Source organism: Bos taurus, chromosome 15, assembly GCF_002263795.3.
Source record: "Bos taurus isolate L1 Dominette 01449 registration number 42190680 breed Hereford chromosome 15, ARS-UCD2.0, whole genome shotgun sequence".
In the NCBI taxonomy this organism is placed as follows: domain Eukaryota; kingdom Metazoa; phylum Chordata; class Mammalia; order Artiodactyla; family Bovidae; genus Bos; species Bos taurus.
The window spans coordinates 73,452,542-73,473,176 of NC_037342.1; the positions used below are offsets into that span (position 1 = coordinate 73,452,542).

At 44.1% G+C, this 20,635-nt stretch overlaps 1 protein-coding gene across 6 annotated transcripts in view; it reads left to right on the forward strand.

Moving 5' to 3' along the window:
- Nucleotides 1-8,596: 8,596 nt before the first annotated feature.
- The window catches only part of TTC17 (tetratricopeptide repeat domain 17), a 126,959-nt gene continuing 114,920 nt past the window's right edge, over nucleotides 8,597-20,635 (forward strand). For 5 of the 6 annotated variants that reach the window (XM_015474885.3, XM_005216450.5, XM_015474886.3 and 2 more), the window contains exon 1: nucleotides 8,597-8,773. In XM_015474885.3, coding sequence (XP_015330371.1) covers nucleotides 8,615-8,773 — 159 coding nt within the window. In that variant the 5' untranslated portion in view covers nucleotides 8,597-8,614. The remainder of the gene's footprint in view (nucleotides 8,774-20,635) is intronic. The other variant, NM_001205309.2, reaches the window with a different exon arrangement.

A 20,635-nucleotide genomic window follows, 5' to 3' on the forward strand; every position in this document is an offset into this window, starting at 1 on the left:
CCTGATTGATTTCCAAGCTATTACACTTGACTCTATAGCTTGCTCTAAACACAGCAACAAAGAAACATCCACTCTTCTACTTGAAGATGTTCCATGACTCCTTCCTCATTTTAGAATAAAAATCAAAAATTTCTGACCTCAGCTGCTACTCTTATCCTCCACCACTCTGTCCAGTAGCTTCATGCAGGCTAGGCAAAGACACACACTTACCTTGCAATCTGCACTAGCTGTTCCTTCTAGTCATATCTGCCTAACTCCACCGCTTCAACTCCTCAAAGGTCATCTCAAAGAATCCTGTTTAATAGCACAATGCCTGCTTTGTTCCCTGCCAAGACTCCAGAATCCACTTACCTACTCTATGTGCTCTGGACCATTTGCCAACTTCTAACAAAATTATATAATTTAAAATATACTGTATTTTTAGTGTCTCCCCATGGTAAAATATAACGTAGCTAGAATGCCACAAAGGTTAGGGTTTTTACGTTTTGTTAACTGATAACTGAAAGCACTGAAAACAATGTTTGGTACATAGTAAGGTGTTGGAGAAGACTCTTGAGAGTCCCTTGGACTGCAAGGAGATCCAACCAGTCCATTCTGAAGGAGATCAGCCCTGGGATTTCTTTGGAAGGAATGATGCTAAAGCTGAAACTCCAGTACTTTGGCCACCTCATGCAAAGAGTTGACTCACTGGAAAAGACTCTGATGCTGGGAGGGATTGAGGGCAGGAGGAGAAGGGGACGACAGAGGATGAGATGGCTGGATGGCATCACTGACTCGATGGACATGAGTCTGAGTGAACTCCGGGAGTTGGTGATGGACAGGGAGGCCTGGCATGCTGTGAGTCATGGGGTCGCAAAGAGTCGGACACAACTGAGCGACTGAACTGAACTGAACTGAAGCATTCAGTAAGTAGTAACTTGAAGGCAGTGTTTTATCCTGAGGATATAGTGGTGAATAAGATAGGCAAATTTGCATGGAGTTTACATCCTGTTATGCAGAGCCTGATAAGCTGATTTCAGAGAGAAGCCTCATGAGGACCCTGAAGCATTTAAGGTGAATGTCTCTAAGAGCTAGCATAGAAATGGTTAGAAAAAGTTTGTGGAACTCATTTGAGCTGAGTCCTAGATGATGATTTGGAGCCAGCCTAGTGGAGATTTCAAGGGCGGGCATTTGAAATAGAGGCAATAAAACATGCAGAACACCTGGCCTTAAGAATACCAGTGCTTAGCTTCATAATCCCGGAATTCCTAAACTCATCTGTGGTGAACTACTTTCAGTAACTCAAGGGGCTCTTTCTGATACTGGGCAGGCACCTCTGTCTGGAAAATCTTTGTTCCCTGATTCTCCCTCCTGCACTCACCAGGCTAACATTCCTTTTTCAGGTCAGACGAGATTTCACTCCCCATGGGAAGCCTTTCTGCCCAAGCTGGGTGCAGGGCCACCTGGGTGCTCCCTCAGCTCACTATCCTTCCTATTTTCTCTTCTGACGTGTAGAAAACAGCAAGTGGGATTTAATTCTAGCAAGTGTGACAGAAGCTAAAACTTAGACAAATGAATTCTATCAAAACCCTAAGAAACTCTAGACTTATTCCTAGAATTTGTATGTTTAAAACTAATATAGCCACAAATAAAATCAAGTAAAATTCTGTTCATCATAGATGATAACTGAAACAAGACGAGACAAAGCCAAGATAGACTACTACATAACAGTTGCAATTTGTGTTCAAGAAATAATGTTAAGTAGAATTGGAACCAAGAAAAGCAAATAAAAGAGGGAATGGTATTTCTAGAAGAAAAAACTAAAACTTAGTATGCTATAGTGATGGATAAGATCAAAGGGCACAAACTCACTAAATGGTTTGAATAGAATTAACTTGAATTTAATCATGTGCTTAGTCATTCAGTCGTATCCGACTCTTTGCAACCCCATGAAAACAGACTGGTTCCAAATAGGAAAAGGAGTACGTCAAGTCTGTATATTATCACCCTGCTTATTTAACTTACATGGAGAGTACATCAGGAGAAATGCTGGGCTGGAGGAAGCACAAGCTGGAATCAAGATTGTCGGGAGAAATATCAATAACCTCAGATATGCAGATGACACCATGCTTATGGCAGAAAGTGAAGAGGAACTGAAGAGCCTCTTGATGAAAGAGGAGAGTGAAAAAGTTGGCTTAAAGCTCAACGTTCAGAAAATGAAGATCATGGCATCTGGTCCCATCACTTCATGGCAAATAGATGGAGAAACAGTGGAAACGGTGGCTGACTTTATTTTTCTGGGCTCCAAAATCACTGCAGATGGTAATTGCAGCCATGAAATTAAAAGATGCTTACTCCTTGGAAGGAAAGTTATGACCAACACAGACAGCATATTAAAAAGCAGAGACACTACTTTGTCAACAAAGATCCGTCTAGTTAAGGCTATGGTTTTTTCAGTAGTCATGTATGGATGTGAGAGTTGGACTATAAAGAAAGCTGAGCCCCGAAGAATTGATGCTTTTGAACTGTGGTGTTGGACAAGACTCTTGAGAGTCCTTTGGACTGCAAGGAGATCCAACCTGTCCATGCTAAAGGAGATCAGTCCTGGGTGTTCCTCGGTAGGACTGATTTTGAAGCTGAAACTCCAATACTTTGGCCACCTGATGGGAAGAGCTGACTCATTTGAAAAGACCCTGATGCTGGGAAGGACTGAGGGCAGGAGGAGAAAAGGACAACAGAGGATGAGATGGTTGGATGGCATCACAGACTAAATGGACATGGGTTTGGGTGGACTCCGGGAGTTGGTGATGGACAAGGAGGCCTGGTGTGCTGCAGTTCATGGGGTCACAAAGAGTCGGACAAAACTGAGTGACTGAACTGGAACTGGACTGGAGCCACCAGGCTCTTCTGTCCATGTGGATTCTCCAGGCAAGAATACTGGAGGGGGTTGCTATGCCCTCCTCCAGGGGATCTTCCCAACCCAGGGATTGAATCCAGGTCTCCCTCATTGCAGGCGGATTCTTTACCAGCTAAGCCACAAGGGAAGCCGAAGAATACTGGAGTGGGTAGCCTATCCCTTCTCTAGGGGACCTTCCCAACCCAGGAATCAAACCTGGGCCTCCTGCATTTACAGGTGGGTTCTTTACCAACTGAGCTACCAAGGAAGCCCAGATTCAATCATTGTCCAGATTCAAGTCAGAACACTGAAAGTTGGGTGTATGTGAAGGAGTAAAAACTGGGGGTGGGGGTGGATATGACCTTTAGTTACTTAGAGACTGAACAGTCACAATACAACCACTCCACAGAAACTCTCGTTCCCAAATGTATTAACAGCTGTAAGAATTTGGGTAAATTAATGGCTGGTAAGTCTGTATCAAGAAAATTCTTTATTTTAAATTGTAGTTGTTTTACAATGTTGTGCCTATCTCTGCTATACAGCAAAGTGACTCAGTTATATATATATACACTCTTTTTTTTAATATTCTTTTCCATTATGGTTTACCACAGGATACTGAGTATAGTTCTCTGTGCTATATATTAGGACCTTGTTGTTTATCCATTCTGAATGTAATGGTTTGCATCTACCAACCCCAAACTCTCAGTCCAGCCCTCTCCCTCCCCGCCACCCCTCTGGCAACTACAAGTCTGTTCTCTGTGTCGCTGAGTCTGTTTCTGTTTTGAATATAAGTTCTTTTGTGCCATATTTTAGATTCCATACGTAAGTAATATTGTATGGTATTTATGGTATTTATCTTTCTTCTACTGACAACTTAGTATGATAATCTCTAGTTGTCTCCATGTTACTACTGCAAATGGCATTGTTTTGTTCTTTTCATGGCTGAGTAGCATTCCACTGTATATATATATATACACACCACATCTTCTTTATCCATCCATATGTTGACGCACATTTAGGTTGTTGCCATGTTTTGGCTATTGTGAACAGTGTTGCCACGGGGTGGGGAGGCATGTATCTTTTTGAATTATAGTTTTGTCCAGGTATATTCCCAGGAGAGGGATTGCTAGATCATAGCATTAAAAAAAATCCTGTTTTTAGTTATCTGAACTCCATACTGTTTTCCCTAGTAGCTGTACCAACTTATATTCCCACCAACAGTGTAGGAGGGTTCCCTTTTCTCCATACACTCTCCAGCATTTGGTATTTGTAGGCATTTTAATGGCAGCCATTCTGTTGGTGTGAGGTGGTACCCCACTGTAGTTCTGATTTGCGTTTATCTGATAATCAGTGCTGTAGAGCATCTTTTCACATGCCTACTGGCCATCCACGTGTCTTCTGTGGAGAAATGTCCGTTAAGGTCTTCTGCCCATTTTTTGATTGGGTTGTTTGTTTTTTTGTTGTTGAGTTGTATGAGTTGTTTATATATTTTGGAAATTAAGCCCTTGTCTGTCCCATCACTGTCACACATTTGCAAATATTTTCTCCTATTCCATACGCTGTCTTTTCGGCATTTGGGGGTTTTCTGTGGGATTTTTTATGTTTGCATCAGGAAAATTCTTTTGAGGCTGACAATCATAATATGCTCAGAGCAGCCCTGGTGTCACTGTGAGTTAGAATCCAGAGCTGATTTGACACTTGGTCTCATCCAAAGTAGTCCTCGTGCTTCAGACTCCCTGACAAACTACTGACAAACTATTTCTAAATGAAATTACTGTATTTCATAATTTCTAGTGAAATTACTACTTAGGTATCCTCTGTCTCCCTGTTGAAACTCTTCTTCACTTTGCATACAGCTGTTGGGAGATATACCTATATAGCCCTTCCTCTGTGACTAGCCTCCCTTCCTAGTACAGAAATTCACCCTTTCAACCCCCACCAATTCAAAATCACTAAAGGAATTAATTACACTGCTGCAGTCCATGGAGTCGCCAAGAGTCGGAAACGACTGAGAGACTTCACTTTCACTTTTCACATTCATGCATTGGAGAAGGAAATGGCAACCCACTCCAGTGTTCTTGCCTGGAGAATCCCAGGGATGGGGGAGCCTGGTGGGCTGCCGTCTCTGGGGTCGCACAGAGTCGGACACGACAAGCGACTTAGCAGCAGCAGTAGCAGGCTGCCAATAGTTCCTTCTATTCCTAACCAAACATGCTGCTTCACCTATCAAGATGAGTCTATTTCCATTTCCCCTTAAATCTGGGCTAGCCTTGTTACCTTTTTTGATCAATAGAATACAGAAGTGACCCTTTGCCAATTCTGGGCCTGGCCCTCAAGGAGCTTCTACTTCACTCTTTAGGAGCCTTGAGCCACCATGTAAGAAATCTCTGTAACTACTGGGACTGAGAGACAGAGGCCCGGAAAACCCTAGCCATTTCAGTTAATCCAGGTGAGCACTAGACATGAGTGGAGGCATTGGGGAACATTCCAGCCCCGGCCGAGGTCCCAGCTGAATGCAGCCTTATGAGTGACCCCCAACTAACAGCAGGAGGAGCAGAACTACCAGCTGAGTCCAGCCAAACAAACTATGAAATATAATAAATCATGGTCTAAAGCTTAAAATTTATGCCACAAAGATTTACGTTGGTTCACCATGAAGCAAAAGATAATCAGCAGAATTTAAACCAGGGTGTTGTAATAACTCTCTCAGGAATATTTATATCTTAAGTATTTTCTCTAAGAAATAAAAAAGTACAGATCCTTTGCAACATTCAGATAAAGTGGCCCCAGGGAGGAAATGAATAATTCAGCAAGATCATTTTACCATTGTTCAAGTCTCAGCTTAAAAAGTCTATAATTTATGATAGTGACAAAGGGCATATTTGCTAAAATATTTTATGTTGAAAGGCCAAATTACATGCAGTTATGAGCTTTTGGACAGGGAGGCCTGGTGTGCTGCGATTCATGGGGTCGCAAAGAGTCGGACACGACTGAGCGACTGATCTGATCTGATGAGCTTTCCTATCATTTGTTCAACTAAGAATTGAATCACAATTTACAGATTATTAGCAACTTTGATAACTACCATCTTATATTTCCAAAGGTTTTATCTAACCATAAAGAACAAATATGTACTTAAAATGGAAAAAGAAATATCAGGTCTTAGAATAAAAAGAAGGGTAACAAGTGATCTGGGCTTCCCAGGTGGCGCTAGTGGTAAAGAATCCACCTGTCAATGCAGGAGACGTAAAAGAGGAGGGTTCAATCCCTGGGTTGGGAAGATCCCCTGGAGGAAGGCATGGCAACCCACTCTAGTATTCTTGCTTAGAGAGTCCCACGGACAGGGGAGCCTGGTGGGCTGCAGTTCATGGGGTCCCAAGAGTTGGATATGACTGGAGCGACTGAGCATGCACACAAGTGATCTATTTGATGTCAAAAACTGGCAGCAACAGTTTTATTTGAGTTAGAATTTTTCATTGTTTTCTTCACATAAAATGGGAAAGCTACCTTTTGGGGAGTACAAAAATGAAATAAACTAACCACTTAAGTATCAAGCTTTATAGAAGATAAAAATAAAAACACATTTCCTATACTGCCCCCAGATACTTCCAGTCTAGCTGGTTGAAGGAAGAACTACTCAAGAGTTTAGCTGTTCAAAATGTACAAAGTAGTATCACAAAGAAACCTGATATTGTCGCATTAGTGTTACAGAATTCAGAGGAAGCAAATAGCAGTAGAGAGATTTTTTCCTACAATTCAGGATTTAAGCTGTACCTTAAATAATATATATATACATATATTTTTTTTTCTTTTAAAGAGCAAGGAAAGTTGCTTTTTGCTTATCTTGTTCCTAAAGGCAGGAAATAAGATGAGCAAAAGCACTTCTAAGGGTTGCTGTGACGCTCAAAACATAGTTCAGTAAGACTAGAGGAGTGGGACTTGGCAGTCAGAACCTGCGACAGGCAGAATTCTAAGATGACTCCCCAGTGATCCTTGTTGTTGTTCAGTCGCTAAATCGTGTCTGACTCTGTGCGACCCCACGGACTGTAGCCCACCAGGCTCCTCTGTCCACGTGGGATTCTCCAGGAAAGAATACTGGAATCAGGGTAGTCCGCTTGGCCCACAGTTTGGTTCACTAGAAGGAAGTGCTTCTCAAACTTTTATGTACATACCAGTCATGTGGGGTTCATGTTAAAGGGGAAAACCTGCTGGAGACATAGATAAGAGCCAAGAATGTGCTTTTTTAATAAGCTCCCAGGTGATGCCAGTGCTGCCAGTCTCCAGATCTACACCCATGATGTTCAGTAAGGTAGCCACTAGACATGTGGAGCTATTAAGCTCCCAAAATCTGGCCAGTCCGAATTTAGATGAGCTGATAGGTGTCATTCAGAAAACTAAGATCATGGCATCCGGTCCCATCACTTCATGGCAAATAGATGGGGAAACAGTGCAAACAGTGGCTGACTTTATTTTTGGGGGGGCTCCAAAGTCACTGCAGATGGTGACTGCAGCCATGAAATTAAAAGACGCTTACTCCTTGGAAGGACGGTTATGACCAACCTAGATAGCATATTAAAAAGCAGAGACATTACTTTACCAACAAAGGTCTGTGTAGTCAAGGCTATGGTTTTTCCAGTGGTCGTGTATGGATGTGAGAGTTGGACCATGGAGAAAGCTGAGCACGGAAGAATTGATGCTTTTGAACTGTGGTGTTGGAGAAGACTCTTGAGAGTCCCTTGGACTGCAAGGAGATCCAACCAGTCCATCCTAAAGGAAATCAGTCCTGGGTGTTCATCGGAAGGGCTGATGCTGAAGCTGAAACTCCAATACTTTGGCCACCTGATGGGAAGAGCTGACTCATTTGAAAAGACCCTGATGCTGGGAAAGATTGAGGGCAGGAGGAGAGGGGGACGACAGAAGATGAGATGGTTGGATGGCATCACCAACTCAATGGACATGAGTTTGGGTAAACTCCTGGAGTTGGTGATGGACAGGGAGGCCTGGCGTGCTGCAGTCCATGGGGTCGCAGAGTAGGAAAGGACAGAGTGACTGAACTGAACTGATAGGTGTAAAATACCTACCGATTTCGAAGACATGGTACAAAAACAAATACTTCAGTAGTTTCTATAGATTTCACAATGAACTAATAATATACTGCATATAGTGGGTTAAATCAAATGTTGGTTATCTCAATTTTTTTTTTTTTTTAATTATGTTGTGGCTCACGGCTCACGTTATGTTTTTACGTTTCTACTGGACAGCGCTCTCCTAGACTAACAATCCTCCCAATTGTGAAGCTCCCCCTATTGTGAAATTTTCAGAATAAAAGAGAGCCTATTCCTTCCCTTAGGTGTTTCGAAAGCATACCTTTTACTTCCCAACCATTAGAAACAAAAATAATCTTTTTAAAAGTAACAATACATATATGCTCTGAGTCCTCTCATTTTTGCTGAGGCTCCAACTGGAACACTTTTCTCTTCCTCTGGTTCCCACGCTACAAGATCGTATCGCGCACCACAAGAAAACAATAATAAAAAAGCGGTCTCCGACCTGAAGCCAAACTGGGACAGGGCCTAAGCCATCGCTTCCGCGTCACCCAAACAGAGGCGGAGGAAGCCGCTTGTCAGCCGGCGGCACCCCCTCGGCCCCTCCTCCTCTAGCGTCGACCTCCCCAAGATGGCGAACCGCAGGGGCTCACTTCCGCTTCCGGTGCGAGTCGCCGGGCCGGGGGGGGGCAAGATGGCGGTGGCAGTAGGGGTCCGCGGCCGGTGCGAGCTGCCGCCGTGCTCCAGTCCAGGCTGGTTTCTCAGCCTGTCCGCCTTGCTGAGTGTGGCAGCTCGAGGGGCCTTCGCCACCACGCACTGGGTCGTCACGGAGGACGGGAAGATCCAGCAGCAGGTAGCGGCCAGGGTGCCCCTCTCCGCCCGCCCTCGCTCGGGAGGAAAGACTCCCCAGACCGGCCCGGCCCCTGGCTACTAGCCTCCGCGCGGCTCCGCCCCCAGCTTACCTTCCCACGGTCCTGGTGTCGGGGTTCGGGCGACCCCCGCGCTCTGACCCACCCATTCCCCGCTAGTGGACTGACTCTGGCCTCTGCCGTCTGCAAGTTCTCAGGCTTCCTTCCACCCCTGGGGTCGCGCGCCGCTCGGGGAGAGTCGCCCAGCGGGGAGGGCATCGGGCCCTGGGGACCTTTTCTGGCGCTCTGGCTTTAGAAACCGGATTCATTATTTCTTCCCTGGTGCCTCTCAGGCCCACGCGTCACCAGCCCTCCCCGAGGAAGTAGAAAGCAGGTGGCAGCGCCCGGCTGTGCGCGAGTCCCAAGGAGGTGACAGCTTCGGCCCCCCTAGGCCGTGTGTCAGCTAATGCTGCTTCCCCCGTCTCCTCTCCCACATGCTGGCGTTCGTGTCAGGCTGGGGTGCTTTCAGCTGGGACCGTTACCCAGGTCAGCAGGGGCTCATTACAAACCGCACGCACACTCTGTTTGCAAAGGAATGCTTGAGGATGCCTTTGGTGGCGTTGCGTGCATCTTTTCAGCCGTAAACTGCCCTGGTTTCCCAGTGTTCTTTGCCCAGTTTCTTTACCTACTCCCTTTGACCCGGCCCCTCAAGGAGAATATGTGATTTCTTGGAAGGTTGAATGAATTACTCAGAGGAGAGGCTGCTTTTCTTACGTAACTTTCTGATGGCCTGTATTTTGTGAATGCTGCTGATGCTTGAAGAATGCATGAGTGTGTATTCTGCTGCAGAAACTCGGTACATTTAATGACTTCCAGCACTTAAGCGCAGTCCTGTAAAGTCCAGGGAACATTTACAGAGTGGCGTGTGTGCCTCATGCAATTTCATTTGGTCCGCTGGTTCGAAATGTATTAACCATTGTCCTGTGAAAGTCGCGGGTTATATGTAATGCTTGGTGAGGCTTGCGTTTGTATAAACTGAAGTTCACATTTAGAGCCACCTTGTGATGGCAAATTTTGTCTTAAATATAATGAATGAATAAAGCAGTTTAAAAGTCAGTGTTGGTTTTGGTGAGTGGCTTTCAGTGTATATCTGAGAAAAGACTGACTTCTTTATACTGGGTGGCAGTTTCTCCATACCCAAGTTATTGCACTAGAAAAAATTTCCTCTTCATGGCCATACCGGGTGAGATTTAAAATACATATGTGTGTTTCAGACACCCTAGACAACACTTAGAAATTCGTCTCTAACGGAAGATGGGAAATTTTTTCTGCAAGTCCTGATGCTTCTGTCCTTCTGTCTCCCAATAATGGTTTTCCCTGAGGCCCTGGTGGAGGGGGATGTGGAATTAAGTCACTCCTGCTGCTTTTGGGGGAGCTGTCTCCTATTGGCTCTTTTGCAGTATTGTTTTTGGCCACAGCTATTTATACCCCCTGACACCTGACTTCTCCTTCCCATTTTGATGTCTTGCTGTTCGTCTGAGAAACTGGCCTATCTGAAAAGTGAAAGCTGGTAGAAATGTAATATTTGCTGAACATTGCAGTGGAAAAGTTGAATCTGATTTGGTTTTTGTTTCTTCAATACGGCCTTTCTTTTTGCACATCGGGTTTTGGTGGGGAAAGGCGGGAGTTACTAGAAACTTGTTTGAGAAAGGGGCAAATATACAGAATCATCTGGGTCTCTTCCAAGTCACCCCTACAGTTGGTAGTTAGGCTTAAAGTTAGGAAAGCAAGATTTCTTTACTACATACACCTGTTTTTAGTGATCCTCTTCAGTGAATTGTCCAGTACTTTGCTAAATAACATTTACAATGTTAAGTTCAGGCAACTGCAAAATTTTATACCAGAAGTAAAGTTGGTGATTACAGTGTAACAGTAAGAGGCTAGGGAAAGGAAGTTGGATTTAATATGAGGGGAAAGCCCATGTAAATAAAGTGAGAGTTGAACATCAGGGTCAGTCTCTGAGTTCCACTCTGATAGTTATGCATGCATTACCCATGCTGTCTTTTCTGGCCATAATTTGAATGCAGGAGAATCAAAACCTTCATTTAGATTTTGATTAATTATCACATTTGGATATATTTATCAAAGAACTGAAAGATTTCTTTAGTACATGAATTTGCATATATTGCAGATGCGGGAGACCTTGGTTAGATCTCTGGGTTGGGAAGATCTCCTGGAGAAGGGAAAGGCTGTACACTCCAGTGTTCTTGCCTGGAGAATTCCACGGACTCGTCCATGGGGTCACAAAGAGTTGGGACACGACTGAGCAACTTTCACTTTTTCAGATCTGTTCATACTTTCAGAAACATAACTAATTTAGTATATATGTTGTGTCTTACCGGAAATGCCAAACTCCTTGCTATTTGTTTTTGGTTGTATTAGCTGAGAGCAGTGGTATGATTTCATTTTTATTTGTTTATTTTGGCTGTGCCACACAGCTTCCTGGATCTCAGTTCCCTGACCAGGGATTGAACTCCGGTATGAAAGCCCAAAATCCTAAGCGCAAGGCCCCCAAGGAGCCCCATGATTTCATTTTTAAAGTTAGGGAAAGGGTTAAGGACAAACTGAAATAGCAGACCTTTGCAAATACCTTTTGAAACTCTTCACCCAGTATTTAAACCTATCCAAATTAGGTATAATAGGTCATTGTTTTCAGAGTGAATGTGAAGTGCTTATGAATTAAAAATCTGAACTGCCCAAAATACAGACTTAGATAGGAAGATTTTCCATCATTATAGTTAAAGTTTGAAGTACAGTAAGCAGTATTTCCCAGAAGAAGATAACATTTATTTTGGCTTTTCTGTTTCAAACCTTAGATGATAAAGATAGGCACCCATAAGTTGCAGACTTGTAAACCTGCCGTATGTATTGGAAGGCCTGGATCTGTAGAGGGGTTGAAATGGGTCTTTGGGTCAGGGCAAGGAAGCGAACATTGGACTTCCTAACCGTCAAAGCTGGGACTGCTTCTGGCAGTAGCAGGTGTCTAGTACTTGGCATGGCAACTCAGGGGATTGTTCGTTTCCACAGTCCCCACTCTGGCTAGGAAGCACACCGTCCATGTTTTTAGGCTCTGGTTTACTGAGCCGCTGAACTCCGAGGAGCATTGTCCAGGGAGTCCTGGAGCTGGATGTGAAGAGAGCCCTCCAGTGCCAAGTCTATTTCCCACTGCAGTCAGAGGACTTCTAAGGAAAGGCCCCCCTCCACCTCTGTGCTTTTCTCCAAGCTCCGGGCTTTGGCACACTTCTGAACTCCTAATGTCCCTATGCCTGAAAACTAGTAAGATCCTCTCACTTTTTTTAAGCAGGAGTCCCTAACTTGTGATCTATGGGCTTGAGGTGTGAGATTCTTAAAATCTAGTTACTAGGAGGATCTCCAGTGTAATCAGGCCAGTGGATCTTTTGTATGACTTCAAGATAAATTTTTTGTTTGTTTCATTTTGACAGTTCTTTTTGCTTAATTACTAGTATGGAAACACCTATTTTCTTTTTTAATCAAAAGTGTCTAGCAATTCACCAGCATTGAAGGTGAAATAAACTTCTGTGAATTAGCCTAAGAACCTCTGGGGTTCGACCCCTGGGTCAAGAAGATCCCCTGGAGTAGGAAGTGGCAATCTACTCCAGTATTCTTGTCTGGAAAATTCAATGGACAGAGGAGCCTGGCGGGCTACTGCCCATGGGGTTGCAAAGAGCCGGACGCAACTGAGTGCACACACACACACACACACACGTGTGCGCGCACACACACGCACACACGCACCTGTCATATCACTTCTTTGGGAAAATTTTTGCCTTATTTTCCACATTAGCAGCTTACAGATCAACTTTTGAAATGTTACCAGTTAGTTGTCGACTTACCGAATCAAGAATTTGAACTCCTAACAACGGGTTTATTACCTCTGATAGCGTCTTCATAAATGGAAGTCTAAAAACTTTAAAAAATTTAGAGTATCAACCCTTGGCATTTTAGATTTGGAAAAAATTCTTAAAGAATATATGGTACAACTCCTAGGAGAGAAAGTCACCCAAAGACACTAATGAATGGCATTTAGTGGTAGCAAGAAGTAAAGATGTGTTTATTCGTGGTTACGTGCAGGTGAGCAGCTTATGTAGTTTGAAGTGGTTTGGTTTCTCTTAACCTTTGTAACACCTACAAAGGAAGGAATATAAAGAAAAATAAAACCAAATGAAGTCAATGTCTTCTCTTTTCCAGTTTGCTTTACCTTTGCAAAATGTTTTATGATAACTTCAAATTTGGGGTGGGTGGATGGAGAAGGTTCCTAAATAGATGTGAGTTAATTTGGGGTCACTTAATCATTCTGCCTCTTATCAAAGGGATGTCTTCAGAGTTCAGATCATTTTAACTGCTCAGAACAAATAAGGCTTCCTACAAAATGAATGCTCTGAAGCCTAGCAAACTTGGAAAGAACAGTTGATGAGCAACTATTTCAGCAACTATAATATAACCTAAGGAAGAGCTATTATATTTAGTTGGACAAACTGGCTAAATCTCTATTTACTGATCTTTACTAGCTTGTAAGTGAAGGAGTGGTTTAATTTTGGTCTCATGTTAAGTGATTTGGTTAATCTGGGAGAGAGCATCCGTATGGTACTGTGGAGCTAACAACTTCATTTCAATGCTTTTCAAAATGGAACCCATCTTTTTGACATAGAGCACTGTTTCTGTGTTTTTACACTTCAGGGATTTACTTGGTCCTAGAGGTCATGCTGGTTAGTTACTAACTATCCAGGCACCTACCAAACCTTTGGAATTTATCCTCAGTGTTGACATCAAAGTGTTTCTTGCTCAATCCATTTTTTAAAGCTATTTCCCACTATTATTTTTCTTCTTATAGATTACGCAGGTGTTAACTGTGTTTATACAGGAGATTAGTTATAGCTTGGAAATATACAGAGATAAATTATAGCTTTAAGTTCAGTTTACTCGCTCAGTCGTGTCCAACTCTTTGCGACCCCATGGACTGCAGCACGCCAGGCTTCCCTATCCGTCACCATCTCCTGGAGTTTACTTAAGCTCATGTCCATCTAGTCAGCGAAGCCATCCAACCATCTCATCCTCTGCCGTCCCCTTCTCCTCCCGCCTTCATTCTTTCCCAGCATCAGGATCTTTTACAGTGAGTCAGTTCTTCCCATCAGGTGGCCAAAGTATTGGAGCGTCACCTTCAGCATCTATCCTTCCAATGAACATCCAGGACTGATCTCTTTTAGGATGGACTGGTTGGATCTCCTTGCAGTCCAAGGGACTCTCAAGAGTCTTCTCCAGCACCACAGTTCAAAAGCATCAGTTCTTCTGCACTCAGCTTTCTTTACAGTCCAACTCTCACATCCATACATGACTACTGGAAAAACCATAGCTTTGGCTAGACGGACCTTTGTTGGCAAAGTAATTCTCTGCCTTTTAATATGCTGTCTAGATTGGTCATAGCTTTAAGTACTTTTCCCAATTATTTATTGAACAAATATTTATTGACGACTTCCTTTTTTCACCAGCCCACAGTGCTTTGAAGGGTATGTTCTTTTCCATTGGCTCCAATTCTCATTTTTGCTTAGGTGGTGAGCAGAGCACACCTCCTTCTTGAACCATTTTTTGGGGGGCAGGGGGCTTTTCTGCCTCTGCTTATCTTCTAGATCCGTGGCTTTCAAACTTGACTATGCACAGAAATAATCCAAGGTGCCTGCTTAAGATGCTGATTCCCAGGTTGCTGAGAGTGTCTGATTCAGTAGGTTGATGGTGAAGCCAAGATCTTTACATTTTAATCAAACTTCTCAGGAGGTTATGGTGCAAATGGGTCACCGGACATTTTGAGAAATTCAGTTTTAGATCTTGCTCTTCCTTTGCCTTTTTTTGCAGGCTTCTCTTTTACTCTTTGCGTATACCTGGGCTATCTCATCCTTTCCCAGTACTTCAATTACCGTATATATGCTGGGAATATCTACCTTTCTTTCTACAACTCAGAGTTTCTTCTCCATAGTTATAAATTCAAGACTTCTGTGTTAACTCCATGTTGAACGTCCTCTATGCAATTCAAACTTATTATTGCCAAATCTAAACTGTTGTACACCTACACCTGTGTGATGCTGTGTTTCCCCAAACTTAATGAAAGATACCGCATTTGCCATCTGCCACTGCCACTGCTCCCGTTGGACAGATAGGTAGTACTTGTCTAGCTGTCTTTTCCCATCTCTCCCTCCTCCCTACCGGCATTTTTCAATTTTACTTTCTAATTATACCCTGCTTCTTTCCATAGCCACTACCATTGCTCTAATTCTCGCTGCCTCATTAATTGCTGTACCCGCCTAACTGTTCTCCCTGCTTCTAGTCCTGTCCCGCTTCCACTTTCTCCACAATGCAATTAGAATAATCTTTTAAAACCTTCTTTGTTTTTTTGTTTAAAAATTCGAGTTACAAAATTGACGTGTGGCATTGTAAAAATAAATGCCCAGCACTATGGGAGTATATACAGTCACAGAGTGAAGCCCTCCTACCTCTACTTATTATTCAGTTCAGTCGCTCTGTCATGTCCGACTCTTTGCGACCCCATGAATCGCAGCACGCCAGGCCTCTCTGTGCATCACCAACTCCCGGAGTTCACTCAGACTCAGGTCCATCGAGTCAGTGATGCCATCCAGCCATCTCATCCTCTGTCGTCCCCTTCTCCTCCTGCCCCCAATCCCTCCCAGTATCAGGGTCTTTTCCAATGAGTAACTCTTCGCATGAGGTGGCCAAAGTACTGGAGTTTCAGCTCTAGCATCATTCCTTCCAAAGAAATTCCAGGGCTGATCTCCTTCAGAATGGACTGATTGGATCTCCTTACAGTCCAAGGGACTCTCAAGAGTCTTCTTCAACACCACAGTTCAAAAGCATCAGTTCTTCGGCGCTCAGCTTTCTTCACAGTCCAACTCTCACATCCCTGCATGACCACTGGGAAAACCATAGCCTTGACTAGATGGACCTTTGTTGGCAAAGTAATGTCTCTGCTTTTCAGTATGCTGTCTAGGTTGGTCATAACTTTTCTTCCAAGGAGTAAGCGTCTTTTAATTTCATGGCTGCAGTCACCATCTGCAGTGATTTTGGAGCCCAAAAATATAAAGTCTGACACTGTTTCCACTGTTTCCCCATCTATTTCCCATGAAGTGACGGGACCAGATGCCATGATCTTCGTCTTCTGAACTTTTTCACTCTCCACTTTCACTTTCTTCAAGAAGCTTTTTAGTTCCTCTTCACTTTCTGCCATAAGGGTGGTGTCATCTGCATATCTGAGGTGATTGATATTTTTCCTGGCAGTCTTGATTCCAGCTTGTGCTTCTTCCAGCCCAGCGTTTCTCATGATGTACTCTGCATAAAAGTTAAATAAGCAGGGTAACAATATACAACCTTGACGTACTCCTTTTCCTATTTGGAACCAGTCTGTTGTTCCATGTCCAGTTCTAACTGTTGCTTCCTGACCTGCATAGAGGTTTCTCAAGAGGCAGGTCAGGTGGTCTGGTATTGCCATCTCTTTCAGAATTTTCCACAGTTTATTGTGATCCACACAGTCAAAGGCTTTGGCATAGTCAATAAAGCAGAAGTAGATGTTCTTCTAGAACTCTCCTGCTTTTTCCATGATCCGGAGGATGTTGGCAATTTGATCTCTGGTTCCTCTGCCTTTTCTAAAACCAGCTTGAACATCAGGAAGTTCACGGTTCACATATTGCTGAAGCCTGGCTTGGAGAATTTTGAGCATTACTTTACTAGCGTGTGAGATGAGTGCAATTGTGCAGTAGTTTGAGCATTCTTTGGCATTGCCTTTCTTTGGGATTGGAATGAAAACTGACCTTTTCCAGTCCTGTGGCCACTGCTCAGTTTTCCAAATTTGCTGGCATATTGAGTGCAGCACTTTCACAGCATCATTTTAGGATTTGAAATAGCTCAACTGGAATTCCATCACCTCCACTAGCTTTGTTCGTAGTCATGCTTTCTAAGGCCCACTTGACTTCACATTCTAGGATGTATGGCTCTAGGTGAGTGATCACACCTTTGTGATTATCTGGGTCGTCCAAGAAAAAACACCTTTAAAACAAATGAGTCCATACCCCAGAATATGGTTGAGGTTCGTTAACGTGTCTTGAGGTCTGGCCTTTCCTTCTCTCTAGCCTGTCTCTGGAGAAGGCAGTGGCACCCCACTCCAGTACTCTTGCCTGGAAAATCCCATGGATGGAGGAGCCTAGTAGGCTGCAGTCCATGGGGTTGCTAAGAGTTGGACACGACCGAGCGACTTCACTTTCACTTTTCACTTTCATGCATTGGAGAAGGAAATGGCAACCCACTCCAGTGTTCTTGCCTGGAGAATCCCAGGGACGGGGGAGCCTCGTGGGCTGCCGTCTATGGGGTCGCACAGAGTCGGACATGACTGAAGCGACTTAGCAGCAGCAGCAGCCTGTCTCTGCTCATCCTTGAGGGCCCCACTCTCACTTCCGAAGGTACACACATAACACACTTAGCTGTATGTAACTTTTTTGTCAGTATCCCCAAATATGCTCTGCTCTCACTTACTTCTGGGCCTTTGTACATGGTCTTCCCCACAAATGTCTCAGTCCACCTAACTCACACTCTTCACAAGTTAAACGTAGAGGGATGCCTCTCTGATGTGCAGATTGGAATAAGCTGTTCTCGCAAGGTGTTTTCAGAGCATCCTGCATTCCCTTGTGAAAGCATTTGCCTGCCATGTTCTGTCTTTTGTACTTCACCATGTTTGCTTTTGTAAATGTCCTGCTAGACTACTGTATGCTCCATGGAGGGAGTAGCTATATTCATCTTCTCTGCAGCTGCAGTATCTCTCACACTGTGTCCTCACAGAGGCTGCAGTAGTATCTGTTGAATGGATGATGTAAGGAAGCCTGAGAAGTGGTTCCTACTTTTTAGAAATTTACCATTATGTGAATGAAGCCTTACAGTACTCACTAGTGTGGAAGTCATCTGGGGACTAGCCTAAAGGAAGCCTCAGGAGATCTTGAAATCTCCAAGTAACCCATCAGTGGATCAGCCCCAAGGCCTTCAGAAACCTGCTGTACACAGGTGAGATCCATAATTTCAGAGATAGCTCATGCCTCTTTATTGTGGTCAGGCTGTGTATGCAAGAGAAGTCATCCACTCATCGCTGACATTACATCTGAAAGGTCAGCACTTGCTCAGTCATTAAAAGTAGGAAGAAGCGACAGGAAACTGATAAACAAGAAAAGCAGAAAAAGAATCGGAAAGGGCTGAGGTGAAGTAGATGGGAACTGGCAGCTGCACTGTTGAGGACGGATTAGATCAGCCGTGGGGTTCAGCAGTTGTTGCAGTTGAGAAGCAGCGCTGGTGGAAGTGAACAGAGGGCACTCTGACAGCCAGGAATAAGAGGACTTGCCAGCAGGTCAGGTCAAAAATTAGAACAGCTTTGCACTCCGCGGTGTAGGGAGCCGGGTGTGGGCAGGGCCTGCATCTCAGCTGTGCTCCACGCGGGCAAGAGCAAGGGGAATCCCTCTGCCAGCAGACTTGTCCGCTTCCAGACTCCCCGCCTCTTCACATGGGACCATTCCAATAGGTCCTTCATCCGCACCACTCTTGTCAAAATTCCCAGGGCCTTCCATATTGCCACATTCAGTGCTCAGTTCAGAGGCATCTTTCTGAACCTCTTAGCAGGCCAGCAGTTGTCCTCAGACTTCATCAGACTATTTTTTTACATGACTTTCAGAACATATATTCCTGGTTTTCCTTCTAAATCCCTGCCACAAGCTCTCATTCTTTTCTGCTGAATTTGGTTTGTTGGTTTTAAATATTTAAACCTTTTTGGTTTGTTAGTCTTAATTATTGGAGTGCCCCATTTCTTCCCTCTGTGCGTGTGCCCACCAGACGATCTGATGCCATCTCATGGCCTACAGTGCTATATCTGTAGTCCCTGGACCCTATCTGCAGTCTCACCCTGAACTCTAGTTCGTACAGCCAGCTGCCTACTCAGCCTCTCCACCTGCCTGTTGACACCACGTGTACATCCTGTCCTTGATTTCCTGCCCCACCACACCCATTACCAGATGGTTCATGCCCCCAAATCTTGCTATTGTCCTTAACTCTTTCCTGTCACATCTCATACCCAGTCTATCAGCAACCTGTCAACTTGTGAAATGCATTCTGAATCCTGCCGGGTCATTCCACCTCTACTTTCACAAGCCTAGTCCAGACGATCGTCTTGTCTCTCCTGAACGTCTGCAGTAACCGCCTAATAGGTCTCCTTGTTTCTCTGCTCCATAGACTCTGTTCTCCCCAGAGCAACCAAAGTGATCTTTTAAAAAGCAAAAGTTTTGGTCATGCCACTCCTTGAGGAGTCTTAGGGGAAGGGAAGCAAAGAGTCTCAGAAAACCTTCAGTGGTTTCTCGTCACACTTGAACAATAAAACCTAGTTTTCACCGGGACCTGTAGGCCCTGCAGGATCTGGGACCTGGCTCCTGGCCACCTCTCTGCCCTGATGCTACTTTCCTTGTGTGCTGTGTTTCGGTCATACTGCCCTTCAGCTGGTTTTCAGGGTACCAAGTTCACTTGTTTTGGGTTGACCAAGACCTTTGCCTTTGCTCCTTCCTCCACGTGAAACACTTTTCTGCAGACATCAACATGGCTCATCCTTTCTCTTCTTTCAGGCCTCTGTCCTCATGTCCCCCATTTCTGACCAGACTGTCTAAAACAGCATCTCTTTCCATCACTCTGTTTTCTGTATGTTTCTTCATGGTATTTATCACTGGCACTATACTGCAACATATACTTTATTGTATGTCTTTCTACGTGAACATAATAAGCTCTGTGAAGGCAACAGCTTTGTTCAGTGAAGTAACCCAGTGCTTAAAACAGTGCCCTGACACATGATGCACACGCGGGAAACACTGAGGACGTGAAGGAGAGAGTACAGGCATGTCTGTGTGCAGGCAGTGATTACTCCTGTATTAGCTCTGCATCTCATATCGGCACACTGAAGGGCCACCGTTGCTTTAATAGTCTGGAGGAGGGAGGTGCATTGACTTTACAGGAGGCAAGCTAACTCACTCATTCTCCCCATTACCAATGCAAGGTCTGGACAGCCTAAGAATTTTTTAAGCACGTGGTATCTCTAACCCAGAATTGTAAGATGGTGCCTCAGATAATCTACTTTCCCATTGGTTATTTTGGATATTTTACTTCTGCAACCTTATGATGTACTCGAAGAACTCATATTTGAGATCGTGACACTTGGGTGTGTGCATAGTTGCTCAGTCGTGTCCAGCTCCTTGCCGCTCTGTGCAATGTAGCCTGCCAAGCTCCTCTGTCCATGGGACTTTTCAGGCAAGAATACTGAACTGGGTTGCCATTTCCTCCTCCAGAGTATCTTCCCAGCTCAGGGATCAAACCCGGGTCTCCTGCATTGCAGGGAGATTCCTTACTGTACCCTGAGCCATTGGGCAAGCCGTTGCAACATTACTTAAGTTAATTGAATATTGTATAAATTTAGGTAAGTCACTTCATATTTTGCTTTCAAGATATACTATTAGGAATTCATACTTGTGCTTCCCATGTTTGTTTAGTCGGTAGTAACAACTTCATGAGTCTAACTTGAACACACATATATTTACTAACATTCTCAGCCTTCATTTTCTTTCTGAGGAACTTAGTTATTTCAGTTAAAATCAGGTGACTGGCAAGAGGCTCTGCCCCCAAAGGTCAAGCCTTTCCACCTTCAGTCTGATTGTTTGGTGGGGAATTGAGATGGGTAGTTAGTCTTTAGATAGAACCTCAGAGAGTAGTACGTG